The sequence below is a fragment of the Sylvia atricapilla genome, chromosome 10, assembly GCF_009819655.1.
Source record: "Sylvia atricapilla isolate bSylAtr1 chromosome 10, bSylAtr1.pri, whole genome shotgun sequence".
Lineage (NCBI taxonomy): Eukaryota > Metazoa > Chordata > Aves > Passeriformes > Sylviidae > Sylvia > Sylvia atricapilla.
The window spans coordinates 5,131,883-5,149,186 of NC_089149.1; the positions used below are offsets into that span (position 1 = coordinate 5,131,883).

The 17,304-nt window shown below is 40.4% G+C and overlaps 1 protein-coding gene across 2 annotated transcripts in view; it reads left to right on the forward strand.

The window, feature by feature from the left end:
• The first annotated feature begins 1,486 nt into the window (after positions 1-1,486).
• NLGN1 (neuroligin 1) overlaps positions 1,487-17,304 on the forward strand; it is a 300,385-nt gene continuing 284,567 nt past the window's right edge. For both annotated transcript variants that reach the window (XM_066325745.1, XM_066325746.1), the window contains exon 1: positions 1,487-2,265. In XM_066325745.1, the coding sequence (XP_066181842.1) occupies positions 1,773-2,265 (493 nt within the window). In that variant the 5' untranslated portion in view covers positions 1,487-1,772. The remainder of the gene's footprint in view (positions 2,266-17,304) is intronic.

Genomic DNA, 17,304 nt, shown 5'->3' on the forward strand with positions numbered 1-17,304 from the left:
TTGTTCAGAGCTAAAGGAACACTAGGCATGAACCAAATCTCCTGCTGTCCTATATAGCTTTTACAATCTCCTTTTTAATAACCCAAACTACAGGGTAGTCTGACTATTAGACAAGCCGTTCTTTTGAATTCTCTCCACAATGTGTATAGACATGATAAAAAAACCCCAATTCTCATTAAAGCTGCCAATGCTGCCTCAAAAGCAGGTGCTTTAAAATGTTTCCTAGCAAAACACGTTTCTTGTGCGTTACACACTGCTTAATAGGGAGTGTAAGATTACACTGCTATGTTGTGTATAACACTGCATCTTAAATAATAGGATATTGTAAGTCGTGTTGGAAATATGTTTCACATGAGTATTGAAGATATAATGATATGCACTGAGCAATTTTCAGAAGTGCTGGAACACAGCCTTGTGTGACAACCTCTGAGCTAAAGTAGTTGAAAATAGCATCTGGAATTTCAGATTATACCGTCTCTGATCCTAACTGATTATTTTTTCTAGGATATTGTTCAGTCAGCATGTGGATATATGAAAGATAAGATTTCTCCTCTCCTGTGGGAATGCTTATTGTTTTTGTTATAAATTAAGGATGGTAGGAATTGAGTGCTTTCAGCATGCATTTTCATTTCTCACTGAAGTCAGTCTTTTATAAAGAATGCAGGATTGATCTGACGTAGAAATTGTGATATACAGCTCCCTTCCCAAGCTGCCGGTTCATATCCTTTTCCAAGCAAGTTCTGAAAAAATCCCCAGCAACCTACAGAGGTCCAGCTGTACTTCTGTGCAAGTTCAGAGTTTGCCATTCACTTCAGCAGAAGCAGACTTTGGTCCTTCATTGATGTGGGCATATCAGTTTATCTGTGTTTTTCATCAGCTATTAGAAAACCACATAAACCATGGTAATTCAGATCTTTGTGAATAAGCACAGTAATTCATGTTGTATTTTAAAATGAACAAAAATATGTTTGTATGTATTGTAAACTGCTTTTAATGAAATAAAATGCATTTGGGTCTTCAGTATGCCTGCTTATCTTAATTTCCCCATCTTCTGCTTTAAGAAATAATTACTTCCTTTCTGATCAATCAACTTCTGCAAACAAGGTGAAAATTGATTATGAGCTCATTAAGTTAAATAAAATATTTACATAAACACTTATGTAAGGAATGTAGCTTGGCAGTACATTTCTTATTCTTGAAAAGGTGAATTTTAAAAACGTATTTTCTGTGAGTCTTGTTTCTTCTGAGAAGTCTCTCTGAATTCAACAGGTGACATTACAGATCATCCAGTAATCAGTGTACAGTAACCTGCCATTTCACAGACCCATAAACTACTGCAGTTTAACTTACATGACTCTAGCAAACATTAATGTATGTAAATAACTTGTTCAACACCTAGTTATCACTCTGCTCATATTAGCTCTTTCATACTAATGATTTATTTTCATTTTCTCCAGGATATAGACCTGCGGCTAACTGGATTTGATTTATAAGAGGGGATTCTGCAGTAAATGGCTGCTCTCTTCATATTGCTGCTATGGAAAACAGAATTGTCAATAGGATGTAGTCTGATAAATAGTGCTGAGTGAAGATGCAGCTTCAATAAGTGTGAAATCAATGGAAGATACTTACCGCATGAAAAGCCTTTTGAGATTTTTCTGACAGGCGCCTATTTAGGAAGCTTGATCCGTTTCCCTCCGGTCGCCCTGTTTTTTACACCAGTGGATACAAATCAGATTGCTTCACTGTAGCCACACAACTAATGTGGGACCATGGCCTTTCCAAGATCCCTGTGGCTGGACTGTGTGTGGAGAGCGACGGCGCTCCGCCTGCTGCACACGGGATTGAGCGCCACTTTTGCTTTCTCTGTGCTCGGATTCCTGCTCCACGCCGCCGCTGTGTCCGCCCAAAAATTGGATGATACCAACCCAGTGGTGACCACCAACTTTGGCAAGATAAGAGGGATTAAGAAGGAACTTAATAATGAAATTTTGGGGCCCGTTATCCAGTTTCTCGGGGTTCCTTACGCTGCCCCTCCAACGGGGGAGCGCCGCTTTCAACCTCCTGAGCCTCCGTCTCCCTGGGCAGACACCAAAAACACCACCCAGTTTGCTCCAGTGTGTCCCCAGAACATTATAGAGGGCAGATTGCCTGAAGTCATGCTTCCCGTGTGGTTTACTAATAACTTGGATGTAGTTTCAACCTACGTACAAGACCAGAACGAAGACTGCCTCTATTTAAATATCTATGTCCCAACCGAGGATGGTGAGTTAATAGCAGGCGAAACAGGGAGATCTTTTTATTTTCCTGTTCTACTTTCTAACAATATTAATTCACGTGTACTGGTAGCACGCATGGCTTTCTCTGGTGGCATGCCAGCTTATTACATGTGTGCATGCTGCTTTTCTCTGTGTGCATTTGTCTTTGCTTTTTTGATTTTTATATTTTTTTCTTTCTTTCTTTCTGTCTACACCCATTTTTTTTTTCTCCCACAGCACGTGTAATTTTTTAGGTCAAAGTTGGTGCCTAATTCTCATTGCCACCCACTGACTTCTGGGAAGATGCATCAACATCTTTTCCATTTGCATGTGCAGGCACAACAAGTTGAGAATCTTCCGCACCTAATAAAGCAGGTCATATTTAAGTTAGATAGTGGTGTTGCATGCTCCTACTGTCTGTGACGGAGCTCCATGTTATTTTTTAGTCTTCTATTCATTTTTCAGTCAAAAGAATATCCAAGGAATGTGCCAGAAAACCCGGCAAGAAAATATGTAGAAAAGGAGGTATGTATAAAGTGGACATAAAAAAAAAAAAAAAAACAAAACGAAACAAAAACAAACCCAAACAATAATGGGGGAGAGATCAACACTTTGCAAAAGGAGAACGAATAATACAGGTGAAAGAGGTTGATTGCTGGTGCTGTGAACTGTTAGGGACTGTCTTGTCCTGGTGGAGAAGTGTTAAAAGAGAGGTTTGTGTAGAGCAGGTGAGAAGATAACTTCCGTAAAGCCAGGACTCAGTTGCACCTGGTCATTTCTGGCACTCTCTCCAGTGCCGGTGTTGGCAGCTTCTCTCTTGGCCTCGAGGCTTTGGGCAGTGTCTGTTGGTGGCAGAGGGGACAGGGTGTTGTGTGTGGATGAGAGGAGGGAGCTCCATGCCCTGGGATGGGCGCTGCTACCACTGGAGGGGCTGGCACAGCCCACAGCTCTCCCTTCCACAACTGGCAAAATGGCTGGGAAGCATTGGAGCAATGCAGGGCTGAGACCTGCACTGGCTTTCTCCAGGATACTCCCTGTTTTCTTGCATTCTTGCAACAGGGTTAACTTTTCTGGAGTGTGGATGAGAAACGTTTTGGGTTTGGGTTTTTGTTGTTGTTGTTTACTCGCTTCTAAAAGTGAGCGTTGATTTCCTTTATTCTGTGATTACAGCTCTCTTTGTCAAGCCCAGAAACTCTTAATAGGGGTGTAGGGAACTGTTAAAATATTGTGACATGGTACTTTGGGAAATAGACTGCTTTTGGAAGCTTTGGAAACTTGGCTTCTCCCCTTTTTGTGTTAAATAGTATGGAAGAGTTTGCAGATTTCTTTGTGAATATTTGCAAATTCCTCGAGCAGTTGACATGCAACAGAGAAGGTCTATTTTGGTACTGATTCAAAGGAGGCATTTGGTGCTACTCTTGAAGTACTAATTTTGTACTATGCACATTTGTTTTGCATCAAATTATTTTTCTTTATTGTTCTCTTTAAAATAATGTGTTACCTTAGAGCTGGACTACATGTGAATTAGGATGTTTTTGGGGGTAAAGAAAGAGTACTGTGGACACGCACAATTGCCTATTAGCTGTAATCCATTTTGTTTTAATCCTGTTATTCCAAAACATACACATTTTAGGAAAGTGCATAGCAGAAATGTTTAGAGCTGGGCAAAATTTAACTCTTTAAACACTGCATTAGGTTTTTGCGGCAGTATCTAGGCTCTAAATGAAGGTGGCTTTGCTCCCAAGGCTTTAGCTCTTGCAGCTCCTAACTGCTGGTTGCAGTTAGCTGTTAATTATTAGTTGTTAATTGTAGTTGCTCAATGTATGCTTTTTTTAAGATGTCTAAATCCACTTTCAGTGACTTAAAGCAATTTGTGTTTAAAGTGTCAGGCTTTGAGGCATCCTCTGTTTTCCGTTGGGGAATTTTTGCTGGGTGCTGTAAAAGTACAATTGTTTAAGCTGGATTCCCAAAGCTGGAAACGAAGATAATCAGGGTACTGTGAACAACGTCACTTCTTCACACATCATTCAAGTTCGAATAACTGCTGTCATTTATATGCATTCAATTAATGTGCAGTGCTGCAGCAGTTATTACGCAGTTCATCAAGCGTGTGTAATTAGCTGAGCAACTTTCACTTCCTATCACCCAGACGCTGATTCACAAAGTCATAAATAAAGATGCAGATTCCCCATCATTGTTCTCGGAGAGCATCTTTCATATGGGAGAGTATTGGGGGAAAAAAAAAAATCCAGAAAAACAGCAAAAGTCAAGGGAAGGAGAGCCCAGTAGCTGAGAAAGTCATGCTTATTTTCCTGTGGGCCTGAAGGAGAATAAAGAGAGTTATTTGAAATTCAGTAGGTACCATTCCACATAGATTCATTGCACACACAGCACAATAAAAAGCCTACCTTTTGCTGTTGACAAGTGCAGAGAGCTCCTGAATTCCTTCAGCTGGGCATCTGAGATATCTGCAGTAATCTCTGTTCTCTGAGTAACTCTACTCACAGGATTCACTCTACTCACCGGTGCACAACCTGAGATTCATCCTGGGCTGGGATTGCCCCCACAGCCAGGGGCAAAAGGAGTCGAGTTGCAGGAGAAAACTGCAGTAGAGTCACAGCAACTGAGCAGAAACCACAGCTTGGAAAGGCATCAGTTTTGCATCAGAAAGAAGAAAGGCCCAACGTTCTCTCTTTTGCTGGATTTTCAGGCTACAGTCATTGCATCAGAGTTAGTGATGAAAATTATTGGAAGGAGGAATTCTGGAAATCAGAGGCAGACTTTTACACCGCCTTTTTAATTCATGAAGGATATATAAGATCAAAATGACTGAACCAGCAGCCATATGCTGCTGCTGCATATGGTTTGATTCTTTCTTACTACATGAAATAGATTGAATTAGATAAATAAATTAGTGTTTATACTTAATTGCCAGCTGAGGGACATCAGAAAATTTGAAATTTTGAAGAAGAGGGAGCAATCTGATTAAGAGAGATGTAGAAATGAAAGGAGTTCTCTCCATGAGTCATGCTAGAGATGGTAATGAGCATTAAATCCATGATATCCTGTTGGGATTTGGAGGTGCCCAAAGAAGATACCACAGAATGATAGGCTGAAGCTGGGTGAAAAGAAATGAGCCAATTCAGCATGTTTTTTGCTAAGCATGGAGGCCTGTAATTCAGTGACTTGACCTTCAGTTTACTGATTCAAAAATAAAGAAAGAGCATCTGGTTTTGTGTGTTTTCCTTCAGGTACATCAAGGTCAGAGGCTGCTAATTCTGTTTGGGATGTGCAGAAACTTGTGTTTGCAAGAGATGGCTTTGGAAAATCGGTGCAAAGGCATCTGAGTCATTTTGTGTCACATTTTTGGGTCTAGTTTTCATAACTCTATATTTTAATAGACCCTGGTTAGATTGTAGGTTATACCACTCTACTGATTAATACCAATTATATTGTTTATTATCTGGCATTTCCTGAATTTCCTGCCAAACCTTTGTATCATTTCTTGGGATTATCTGAATAGTACTCTACTGTTTGGCATTTCAGATCTCTAATTTACCTTATGGGCAAAACAAAAATATTTTGCTTGTGATCCAGAGTGTTTCCTTCCTTATCTCTTAGGAGGGCAAGTGTATCCTGCTTTAGCTTCATACCTATATTTAATACTCTGTATTAATTTCTTTGCATTGCAATGGTTTGCACCAGGAATTTCCCAATTTAATGACAGCTAAATAAAGAAAATTTGGAAAGGATCACTTATATGACCACGAAAGGTGGTGACCAACCCAGGTGTTGTGTGCTCTGCACTTGGGGTGACACTATGCTCTTCCTTAGGAACCTGTGCTAAAGGTTTCAAACTGCCTGAAGATGCCTCAGTGTGAAAATCTGAAGGTGTAGGTGGTAAACCCTCATCTCATGGAGCCAGGCAGGTGCAGTTTTGGATAAATTGGTATTTGTAGGAGATTTAGGTGCAGAATAAGGAAAGAAATCACTTGATCCTTACTTTTATGTTTAGGAATTATCAGTGGCTCAGAGACTGCCCAGTATCAGTGACTTCCCCACACGTGGATTCTGTTTCTTATTCCATTCAGGGCAGTGAATAAATTTTAAATGCGAAGACTCATGATCTGAACTACCTCATTTGAGAGTGTAGGATTAGACAGCTCTATTAATATTTATGCCTCCTAATGGGCTACTTGATTTTCAGAGCAAAGCTCCCCACACCATAGTTTCTGGGTTATGGCTGTGGTTACTATGGACGCACAGGAGCAAATGTACATACACACAAATATATTCATGGAACTGAAACACAAATCACACTGCTCTAATCTCATCCTGCTTTGATCTCCCTTTGTTTTCAATAGAGAATATCTTACATCAGTTCTGTTTTGTAAGAGGCTCTGATAACCTTAGGGCTTTAAGCTTAGCAATGTGAAATATTCTTTAGAAGACTAAGCAGAAATTTCACCTGTTACCTTGTGTTGCATTAGAGGTCTTGTTCCAATACTCCATTTAGCTACCCTAGAACTGTTTACTTATCATCAGATCCTGGGAAAGGACAATTAATGTAACTTGTGCAGTTCCTGTGTACTTCCTTAAATGGAGATCCTTCTGTAAACCCACTTCAGGTCTCAAATCAAGAAGAAAAGGACAAGCTGAGACCTTTAAAATGTGTATTTTCACTGGCAAAAATTGTCAATTGATTATCAGTGCTCTTTTTTTTTCTAAAGATGTCATTTAGAAAATAATATCAAAGTAAAGGAAGTGTAGATGGCAAATTGTCAAAAATTAGTGAAATATTGCTTTCTCCACGGCCATGTGAATGGAAAATATGAAATCTAAGGTGTGAGCCTCCATCACTGTAGACAGAGTTGTGTCAAAATAAGTTATCTTGTCAATAGGCTGAAAAAATCCCTTTGCAGACCATTGCCAGGGCTCTGGGTCTTGTGAGAATGAGTGCCAAACTTACAAAATCTGCCTTTGTGTGCATTTTAGGGGACATCAACCCTTTAGAAGGGTTTATATCTTCACTAGGCCGCTTTGAAAATTCCTAACAAGTTATTTGCCTGTAGAATATTCATGTCAGTAGTTGCCTGCACGTATTTGAAGTTTCACACCCATCTATGAGGGATCCTGGCTGGAGATACCTCATCCTTAATCCCTGTGGTACCAGCAGCCCCAAACGTAGTCCATAATCCCTAACTCCATTGCTCCTCACCAAGACACCAGCATTGTTCCATTTTTCTGTTCCTTTTTGAAGCCCTGTTCTCCATTCCTCAGCTACCACTGCAGCATTTCCTATTCTACTGGTAATACATGGGAGAAGATAATGAAGCAAACATTGTCTTGTAGAGACCTTTTCATCCTTTCACAATCTAAAGCTGTTAGTGTCAGTTAGCAGCATTTTTCAAAGATGTGCAGTAGGTTTATGTCATATTTGAAATAAAATGCTTAAAACTCTGATGTACTTTCTCCAGCCCTCTTTCTGGGTGAGCCAATGCTTGACAATAGAAGCCTCTGCAGACTGTATTTTAAGACTCCAGTCATCTTAAATGCCATCAGCAGTGGTCACAGTCCCCTGTAAATGTCTGGTTGTTTGGGCTCTGGGCTCTTGCTGACCACACAGCCATCGTGCTGTCACTGCTTTGTTCATATACCTTGACAGTGCTTATAGCTCTAACAGGTCCTAAATTCTTATCTAATTCCATTCCTTGTCCATTATTTTACTGCTTGCTTTTCATTTTCCACATCCTCCCCCACACAGGCTCTAAAATAGTACTGCTACCCTGATAATGCTAAGTCGGATAAAACTGGTTTGTGCTTCTTCCCCCGGCCTTTGTTGGCTTGGGCTGCTTTTGCTCAGTAAACATCTGTGAGATGGTTTTCCTTTCAATCTGTTAGTTTCTAATTTATCATTTAAAGCCAGGATGGACAAATCTTATAAAAAAAATAACTGCATAAGTGTATTTGTACATTTTCAGGAGGAATGTTTGAGTGACTAATATGGCTTTTGGATAGCTATTATTTTCTGCTTTTCTTCCTCTCCTGTATTGCAGTATTATTCCTTTGCTCTCCTCTGTGTTAATGCTCTTCATCTCTTTGTTTTCTTATAATACACACGGATACAAACATTTCTTGTATTCTTTGGATATTTTTTTAAGCTGGAAACATGATGCTTACATGTGTCAAAGCATTCTTAAGGATCATCTCTCAATGTTAATAATCTGCTTATAACTTGAATATTGCTCCAGTACAATTTCTTTTTTTTTCCCCAGATCCTTTTCACTCATAATTCTTTAGCCTTCTTCATTTTTACTTACTTTATGATGTCAAATTTACATGTCTTCTCCACTTTGATATGTATGGTATTAATAATTATACCCAGCATTCAGAAATCAACTGCTTTAATGAGCTTACCATAAATGAGATTTGTTTTTGAGACATCAAACCATTTCCTTCTGTTTTAATATTAATATCTCTTATTTTACTTTCTCATGCTTGTAATAATGGGATTTATCCAAAGAAGGAGCAGCACTGAACAATGCAGGGCTAAGGGAAGTGGGACAAAGCTGATTTTCAGCCATGTTTGCACCTATATTCCAACACAGTGCAGGGACCACAGTGGTCTCTGCCTGGAGCTGCAGCTTCCTCAGGGCTGCTCTTGCAGAAATTGCAAGACACGTGGAAATGGCATAGCCCAGGTGCTGCAGCTGATTTCCCCTTCCAGAGTTGTGCCAAAGTGTTTTGGAACGTTTCAGCAGCAGCAGTAAATCATGTTGCTAATTCCTCTGCTGTGGGAATTCTGTTAATATCCCTTGGTGCTATCAGAGCAAGAATCAATCTGCCCTGGCAGGGTTCTCTGCGTGCTTTTTGTGAGGCTGGATTTTGACTTTCCTATTCATACTAACAGTAAACACAGAGCAAGTTTAGTCATAGGAATGTGTTTGAAGAGAAAGAAAATTCCCTGGTTGAAGAACTGGTTTTGGGTTGTTTTTTTTCCCAGCTGATCAGGTTCTGTAAGTAGATCCTTTACTGCAATATCATTGCCCTGCAGAGAATGCATCTTCTGCTGGGTTTCTGTGTCAATGAGGGTATAGCCAGTAGGTTTGACCAAAAAGACACATTTTGGAGGAAACCAGATCCATCAGGACAGTTTGTATGTTGTTGTAGGCACTATTCACATCTTCCTGCCATCGACAGTCATTTGCATTTCAAATGAGATACTGACCTCTCCTAGAATCATTAAGTCTGGGCTATATTAATGACCAAATTAGAATCATTGAGTTTGGGCTATATTAATGCCAGTGGATCAGGCCCTGCAGAGACAAAGTATTGAGGTCTCTCGGTATGTAGTTTTTAAATTTTAATATTTAAGTAGTTTTTAAATGACTTTATAATCTGTTGAAATTCACATATAGAGAGAGATACTCTAGTAAGGCAGAACCAACAGAAGAGAGGCAGCTATTTATTATTTGTATTTGTTTTCTGAAAAGCTTCCATTTGTTAAATTCCCCCTTTTTGTAAAGGCCTTCTTTAATTATTAGCTGAAAATCAGGTATTTATGTAATTACCATAATTATATCTACACATCTAGTGTACTTGCAATTATTTCATTAAAAATTGTAATTATTATACAATTATAGGGGATAATGACGCCCTTGTAACATATTGCAGAAGCCCTAATTAAATGGTAGCATAAATGAATTGGAAGAGATTTTGAAGTTTTGAATATTGTTTTATCAGAAATATCAGAAGTGATTCATCCACATTAAGAACTGGCAGTAAAACCCCTGCAAAGAAATATTTCGAGAAAATATTTCACAAAGCTCACAGAAAAAGGTTTGTCTCTATTGCCTTTCTGTCTTTACTTTCTGTTCTCCATATTTTTACACCTAAAAACTGTCTTCAGATTTTAGTGGAGAGGTGCATTGTGTAGGAAGAGGATTGCACAGCTTGCTGAATGTTTCTAGAAGGCTCAGCCCAGAGCAAGCACAGTTTGTACTTAGACATCCTTTTTTCTAAACAGAGGCAGAAACTTATCCAACAGTTGGCTGAAGATGATGAAAAACCTCCACTAAATACAAGGAGGTTTTTCATTACATGCTGAGATTCAATGATCTCCCTATATATTGGAGTGTCCAAATTTTGCATCTCCAGGTGTTGGGGAAAGAGGAAGAAGAAAATCTTCTTGTACAGGTTCTTGTGATGCTGCAGGCACAGGAGATGGACTGAGCAGTGTGGTTAGAGAGGAACCCTGTGGAGCATCACACTTATTTCTCCTACAGAGTGGGTGAGGAATAACTGGCAAGGATAACATATGCCAGAATCTACCAAAACCTCAGGATCACAGATTTCTCACCCTTTTTCGTGTCAACCTTCTGTAGCGTACAGACAATCTCTCTTCTCTTCCTTCAGCTAATTTTAGAAGCCATTAAAAATGGCAGTAAGACGTGTAGAGTTTCCAAGCTGGTTTTTTTCATTCTGTTTGACGCGTGGCGCGGGGTGTTGCTCACTGATGAGTGCACAGCCCTGACCCTGTGGCATGAGTGGCAGAGAGGAGCCACCCCTTACCTTGTCACCCAGCTCAGCTCTGGCAGGGACAACACCCCACTGCTGCTGGGGCAGGCTGGAGCTGTGCCCAAACCCCTTGGGGGGCTCCATTCCCATCTTCCCTCCCACCTACCAGCTGGGCTCCTCCTCCACTCCCTGCTCCCAGCTTGGCCAGGGCAAGGAATGACTCATGCACATTCCCCCCACTTCCTTGGGCTGCAGGTTGGACAAAACCTGCTGTTGAGTTCACCTCATTCACTCAGCTCCCTTGAGGAGGAGGGCTTGCAGGGTCTCCTCTAAATTTAAACTCCCACAAAAGGATGGGAGAGGAGCTCTGAGGAACAGCGCATCCTGGATAAGCAATAATCCGTGCCATGCCCTGAGCTGACTGAAGACCACCCACTCACGGAGAGGAGCTCCCTGTTTATCCCACCTTGTGTCAAGGTTCCTTGCTGAGGCTGCCACGATTTGCTTGTATTTTTGGGATGTTTTCTTTAGGATTTTCTGCCCTTTACCCCAAAGTTTTTCACCACTCCTCTTACCAACCCCCCTACAGTGTCCTTGCAGGGATTGTTTTTATTTTCTGCCCACATTACTCTTCTCTTTTAATTTAATATTATTTAGCATATTACTTTTAATGTAGTGAGCAGGCAAACAGAACAGAACCAGCTGCATGCAGCTGACCCAGTGAGAACTCATTTTCTGAGAATCCTCATTCTCAAAGCAATAGTCTTAATGAGATGGACCCAGTGGTAAGGGAATATGAAGCATGCATTTATCTACGTGTATATATGTACATCTAACAGTCATAATCAGATCTGAGAGCTCAAAGGAGAGCCAGTACAATTTGTCTTACTTGATTGCAAAATTGATATTGACTCATATGTTTTCATATTTATTTTAAAGTCCCCAAAAGAACTTGGACTTTTCTTTTTAAAAAAGAGGACTTAATAGCTGAAGGCCAAGTCTAAGGTACCTATTTGAGACAAACAGAAGATTTTGTGCATTTACTGACCCCAAGACTGTTTTTATTAATAAGATTTCTCTGCTCTGTACAGCACTTTGGATGTATATTGCTGTATATGGCTGTTGGAGAGGCAGGTTTATTTAATGAAATTTTATAGGAACCCTTGCTCTAAACCTAGATTTTAAAATCTTAATCCTTCCCTGTTTCTCTCTGATGCTTAATGCAGATGAAGAAGCCCTCCATATGAATCAATTAATAGCTGTGCTCTGTGGAACAGGAGAGTGAATTAAGTTTGTTTTCTACACTTTTCAGTCATTAACTGAGCCTTTGGTTAATGAAAAATGGATTGCTTTTGCTCAAAACAATAACTTCTGAAACAATAAATAATTGCTATACTTAAGAGCTGAAGGACCTGCAGTCTCTTTTAGATGGAGTCTCGGTAGATGAGGTCTCACACAAAGGAAGAAAGAAAAGATGAATCGATTGTTTCTTTTTTAAAGCACTATGAAATCCTTGATTAAGTGCAATTCTTGCCCTCATGCATTTGCAGTTCAAGCACTGAAGGAATTACCTGGCCAGAAGCAGATTGTGGTAGAGGATCATGCAAAATGAGCGCTTGAGTTTTACAGAGACACGGATGCCAACTGAAGAGGTCCCACGCTCCACCCTGAATTTGGGGCAGTTGGTGCCAACCCCTCACACCCCATTCCTGGTGCCTTTCTTTGCATGCTGCTCCCGTGTGACAGAGAGCATCACCCCTGTGCTCGTGCCAGGCTGATTTTGTGTCTCCCCCTGACAGCTTTGAACGATGGCTGCTGAGATGTGCCTGGGCGGGAGAGGGACGCTCGCTCCCAGAGGTGAGCTGGGAGACAGATGATGAGCTGGGAGCAGCCAGGAAAGGGATCTGACAGCAAAGAAGGCTCCTGACACACACGTTGAAGCAGGTGTACGCTGCCAGGCACTGTGCAAACCAAGCAGAGAAACAGGATTAAAAGGCTCTTTCCCTTTAGGCAAAATAAGGTGCAAAAGAAGGCAGTGCACAATTCCACCCTGCAGTTTTTAGTGGCAGAAACTATTTTTCTCTCCAGAGTTTGCTAACATATATTAGCTGCTGTTTTTCTGCCCAGAGCTTTGACATATTCAACTACAAGATAGTTTGGCTGAGTATCAGCACAACAAACAAGCAGCAGTCAAACAAGAGAGGAAGAAACAAATAACTTCTCAGAAATGCTCCATATACATTCCATGCTTGATGCCTGCACTGTGCAAGTGGGCTGGCTGCCACCCTCCTCTGCCCAGCCCACCTGTGTTAGAGGACACCTCACAAAATAAATTTCACCTGAGGTAGAGCAAAAGCCAGCACTTAATATTGCTCGATTGAAAATAGATAAACTCAGCAGTGAGACAGATTTTGGCCTGTTGTTTGAATTATGAATATTCTTGTAACTGCTGTCACTTCCCTAAAGAAATACAGAGGTTTCCTTGAATTTTAAGTGACTTTGGATTGAAATTCTCTGTGAGTGATTATCTGCCTCAGTGAATACTGTTGTTATCATTAGCAGTTTTGGGTGTTAACCTTTTCACTGCTAAAATCTCTGAGTGCTGCATGACACTGTCCCTGCTCCTGGGAAATAAAAAGGTTAAGAAGCCATTGAAATGCATTCAGGAAATGTCATAATTTTCAGGCTGATGAAGGGTTAGCCTGAAAGAGAACAAAGAACCGATAATAATAATAATTACATTTACTTTGTGCTTGTGCAGAAGACAGTTTGAAGGAGAATGGGCCATAGGCAGTGGCTCATTTTGGGTTCTGTCCCCATTAGTTATGTCACATTCCTGCTTTCCTTTTCTAACCCCAGAAATGGGCTCCTTAAAAGGACTTTGGTTGCAGAAGGATGATTTGACACAAAGCCAAGTGCACCTTTCTAGTGATTCTGGACCTCAGTAGCCTTTTCCCTTTCTCTCCCTCTTCCCCTGGCTAAGCAGCATCTGGCCCTCTCCCTCTGCTGAACTTCTGTGACTCTATTTCAAGTATAGATTTAGTTATTAAATCTGGAGATAAAGTATGGATCTGTTCCACTAATCAGATACTACAGTGATTAGAGCCATAGATGTACTTGGAGAGATCAATTAGATTAAATTATCAAATCATTATAAGCAAACTCTTAAAGACAAAGCAATAGAAAGTAATTTTGTGTCACTATTTCTTTGGAGAATATTAATATTCCCTTATTGTTTGTTTGCATCTGTTTTCTTTGTGTATGTTGAGATCACAGTAGCACCAAATCTCTTGCTCAGAGCTGGGCTGGAGGACAGAATGAACCAATTCTACAATAAAGCTCTCTCTGTGGTGCTGGTCATAGGCTAAAACACATTATTGCTTGTACTCTGGGTGAAAAAATACATGCACATGGAAATCTTACTTTATAAAGCAATTGGGCAGTTTCTTGGGGGAGCTCATTTCAGACCCCTGGGGTTAGGCAGAAAGCATTTTGCTCTCTCACCAGCCTTTTATCTCTCTCATCCCATTCTGTATTTATTATTTTGACTGTGTAATCTAATTTTGAATACTTTTATTGCATAAACCCAGTGTTATGAACCAACACTGGCTAATTCAGATAAAGGTTTGTGATTCATTCTTTAGTAGCTCGTTTTCTGGGCTCCTCTGAAAATGGTTTTCTGGTGTATAATAGCCATTTGTGTCACTTCTGAGCCTTGAAGTTGTGTTTTCTACAGTCTGCAGTGCCATCTTCTTAGCATGTATATATATATATAAGCTTTTCTTTATTAATCTATATTTTAGTAACTACTCCAGCTAATGCTAATATACTGCTTTCATGAGAGAATTGGCAGAATAGTATACATCAAAGGCAACAATTAGTGTATTTTCATTTGACTTGTTCAGCCTATTAGGTTGTTAAATTTTGCATAGAAAATCATTAGCATGTTTAATTTGGGAGGGAAGCTCTTGGAAGGGGAGTTGTGGATGTAAATCAATGGGTGAGGAGGCTTTTGTAAAACAGCAGCTACAGCTCTGAAATGTCACCAAGTGTTTTCACATATTATTAACTGTAAATGCAAAGAGATGAAAAAACTGCAGGATTATCACTGGCTTAGGAGTTAACAAAGAAGCTTCTGATGGTTCTGTCTAATATTAAAATCTGGAGCAGATTGTATCGCATCCTTTTCTTGCTGGATACTCCCATAAAAGTACAGGTTTGGAATTTCAAAATACCTGTTCTTTTCTCAGTGGAGGTGAAGGACATCTGAATCAGGCTTGACATGATCTAGCTCCTGTTTTGATTTTTTTCCTTCCCTGAAACCAGCTGAAGAACTGTTGCATCACAAGTGATGTTGCAGCTGTTACAAATGTTGTTTACAACTTGAGAATTAGCTGAAGAACTGACGGAAAAAAACTATGAAATGCCTTTCCCCCCATCTCTTCTGGGAATCTGGCAATTCAGAAACTGTTGTCTGGTGTTAAATAAATTCAACAAGGTTTGGACCTTGACCAATTAAAGTCAAAGAAGAAAGGTCAGAAATCAATGCCAAAATAGAATTGAATATTCCCTCAGACAGCAGCTAATCAGAGCTTTTGTGTGGCCTGCTGTGCCAATATCTATTCAGAGGCTGGTCATTATGCCTCTGTTCTAGGAGAGTAATAATTTTGGAGTCTTCATTGCCCTAAAATCAAGCAATTTACTGCTTTTTTTCCCTCCCTATGTTTTTGTGATATTTTGCCTCATAAACATCCAGTACTAGACAAAGTGGCTTCTGATTTTGTCCCTGCACTTTTCAGTTTCGAATTTCTTTAAGTGCAGTCACCATTCTTTAGTGCCAAAGTACTTGATTGCCTTCATAAGCCAGGAAATTTAGCAGCAAAACTGACATAACATCAGGATTATGTTATTGATTATTTGGAAGACAAAAAAATCCATACAATCCTTTGCATTGTGCTCCACTGGAAAGCACCTGGACCCATGTGCACTGAGTGGGTAAATTCGTGGCTACAGAAAAGTTAGCTGTGAAATTCAAATGAAGTTTTACAAGATCAGGCCCAAATCCCCATTTTTAAAACATGAGCAGACATAAGCGTAGAGACAGATGCAGAGAATTTGGATATTTGGTAGATTTTGAGAAATTTGCCCAAGATACATTAATATCTTTTCATTTTTCACTTTGTTGTTTTTTTCTCAGTTCTAATTTTCTTGATATGATTTCACATCTGTCTCATATCATAGCTTCTCCTATAATAACAAATCTCTTTTATCTTTTTTATTCACTGTTTTTTCTCCTGTTTCTTGCTCTCATAGTCTTATTGTGTCTTATTTGTCTTTATTTCATGTTTACACCTCCTTTTTTATTTTAGAAGCGTTTACTGCTTCTTTAGGGCTGCAAAACCATGAGCTAGTGTCTGTCATTATAACCTTTATTTTTTTCCCCTTTCCATTGAAGACAGAAAAATTAGGACAAAAGAGTGGACTTCTGCAAAGTCATACACACAGAGGGACAGAAACGGATTATCATTGCACAGCTGAAATGAAAACATCCCATTCTTTTTATTGCCATTTATTTTTTGGGGCTGGGCTCTTTATGATGATCCTGGGCTACTTTTATGATTCCTGTAGCTGAAGCAATGTTATTTTTCTTTAATTCCTGCATGGGTTGATCTCAATCTTTCCTAAGTGCGTGTATTTGTCAGTTAGTTACCCCCCATAGGGGTGCGAATCGCGTCTCATCATCTTAGCCCATGAAATATTTGCTGCCTCCCACTTGTCTCACTGCCTAACAACTTCCAAACAGGGGGGAAAAAAGAAAGGGCTGCTGCAGCTTTCATTAATTATTTAAGTGCTGTTATCAAACATTCCTAGAGTGCTGTAAATTTACAGGCTTTGGTACAAACTTGGGGAAAGCAGCAAGTTTCCCCACTCCGGAGGATTCACAGCGAAGGAAAGACAAGAGAGGTGAAGATGTAAAGGCAGTGGAATGTGGTGAACATGGGAGGTTTTGATAAGAAGGGGACATGGGAACATGTGCAGAGCAGGGGAGTTTTGATGAGAAGGGATTGGCACAGTCCAGGGTGTGAGGCAGAGGGAGAGCAGGAGCACCAGGCTCAGGGTGCCCGAAGAGGAGAAAGGCGGCAGCAGTAAAAGCCAGTAACAAATAACGCACAGGGATTACAAGGAAAGCAAAAGGATTGACCTGATTTGTGTGTTTACCACTCAGCGCCTTAGTGGTGCTCTTTCAGCTCCTGCATGCCATTGCTGGGCTCCACAGGAGACAGAGGAGCCCTCAAAAGGAGACCGAGGTGGCTGAGTGGATCTGTGTCCCCACCACGGGGAGCTCCTGGGTGAGCTGGTTGGTGACTCCCAAAGACACATGGAATGGCCCCTTCAGGGGGATTGGTGACACTTCCAGCCCCTTGCACAGGGCTGTCCTAGGGCTGCTGCCGTGGTGTCCCTCCCAGAGGAAAACAGCTGCATCAGCTGCCCACTGAAGCTGGTTTTTAAACTCAGCCTGTATCTGTGG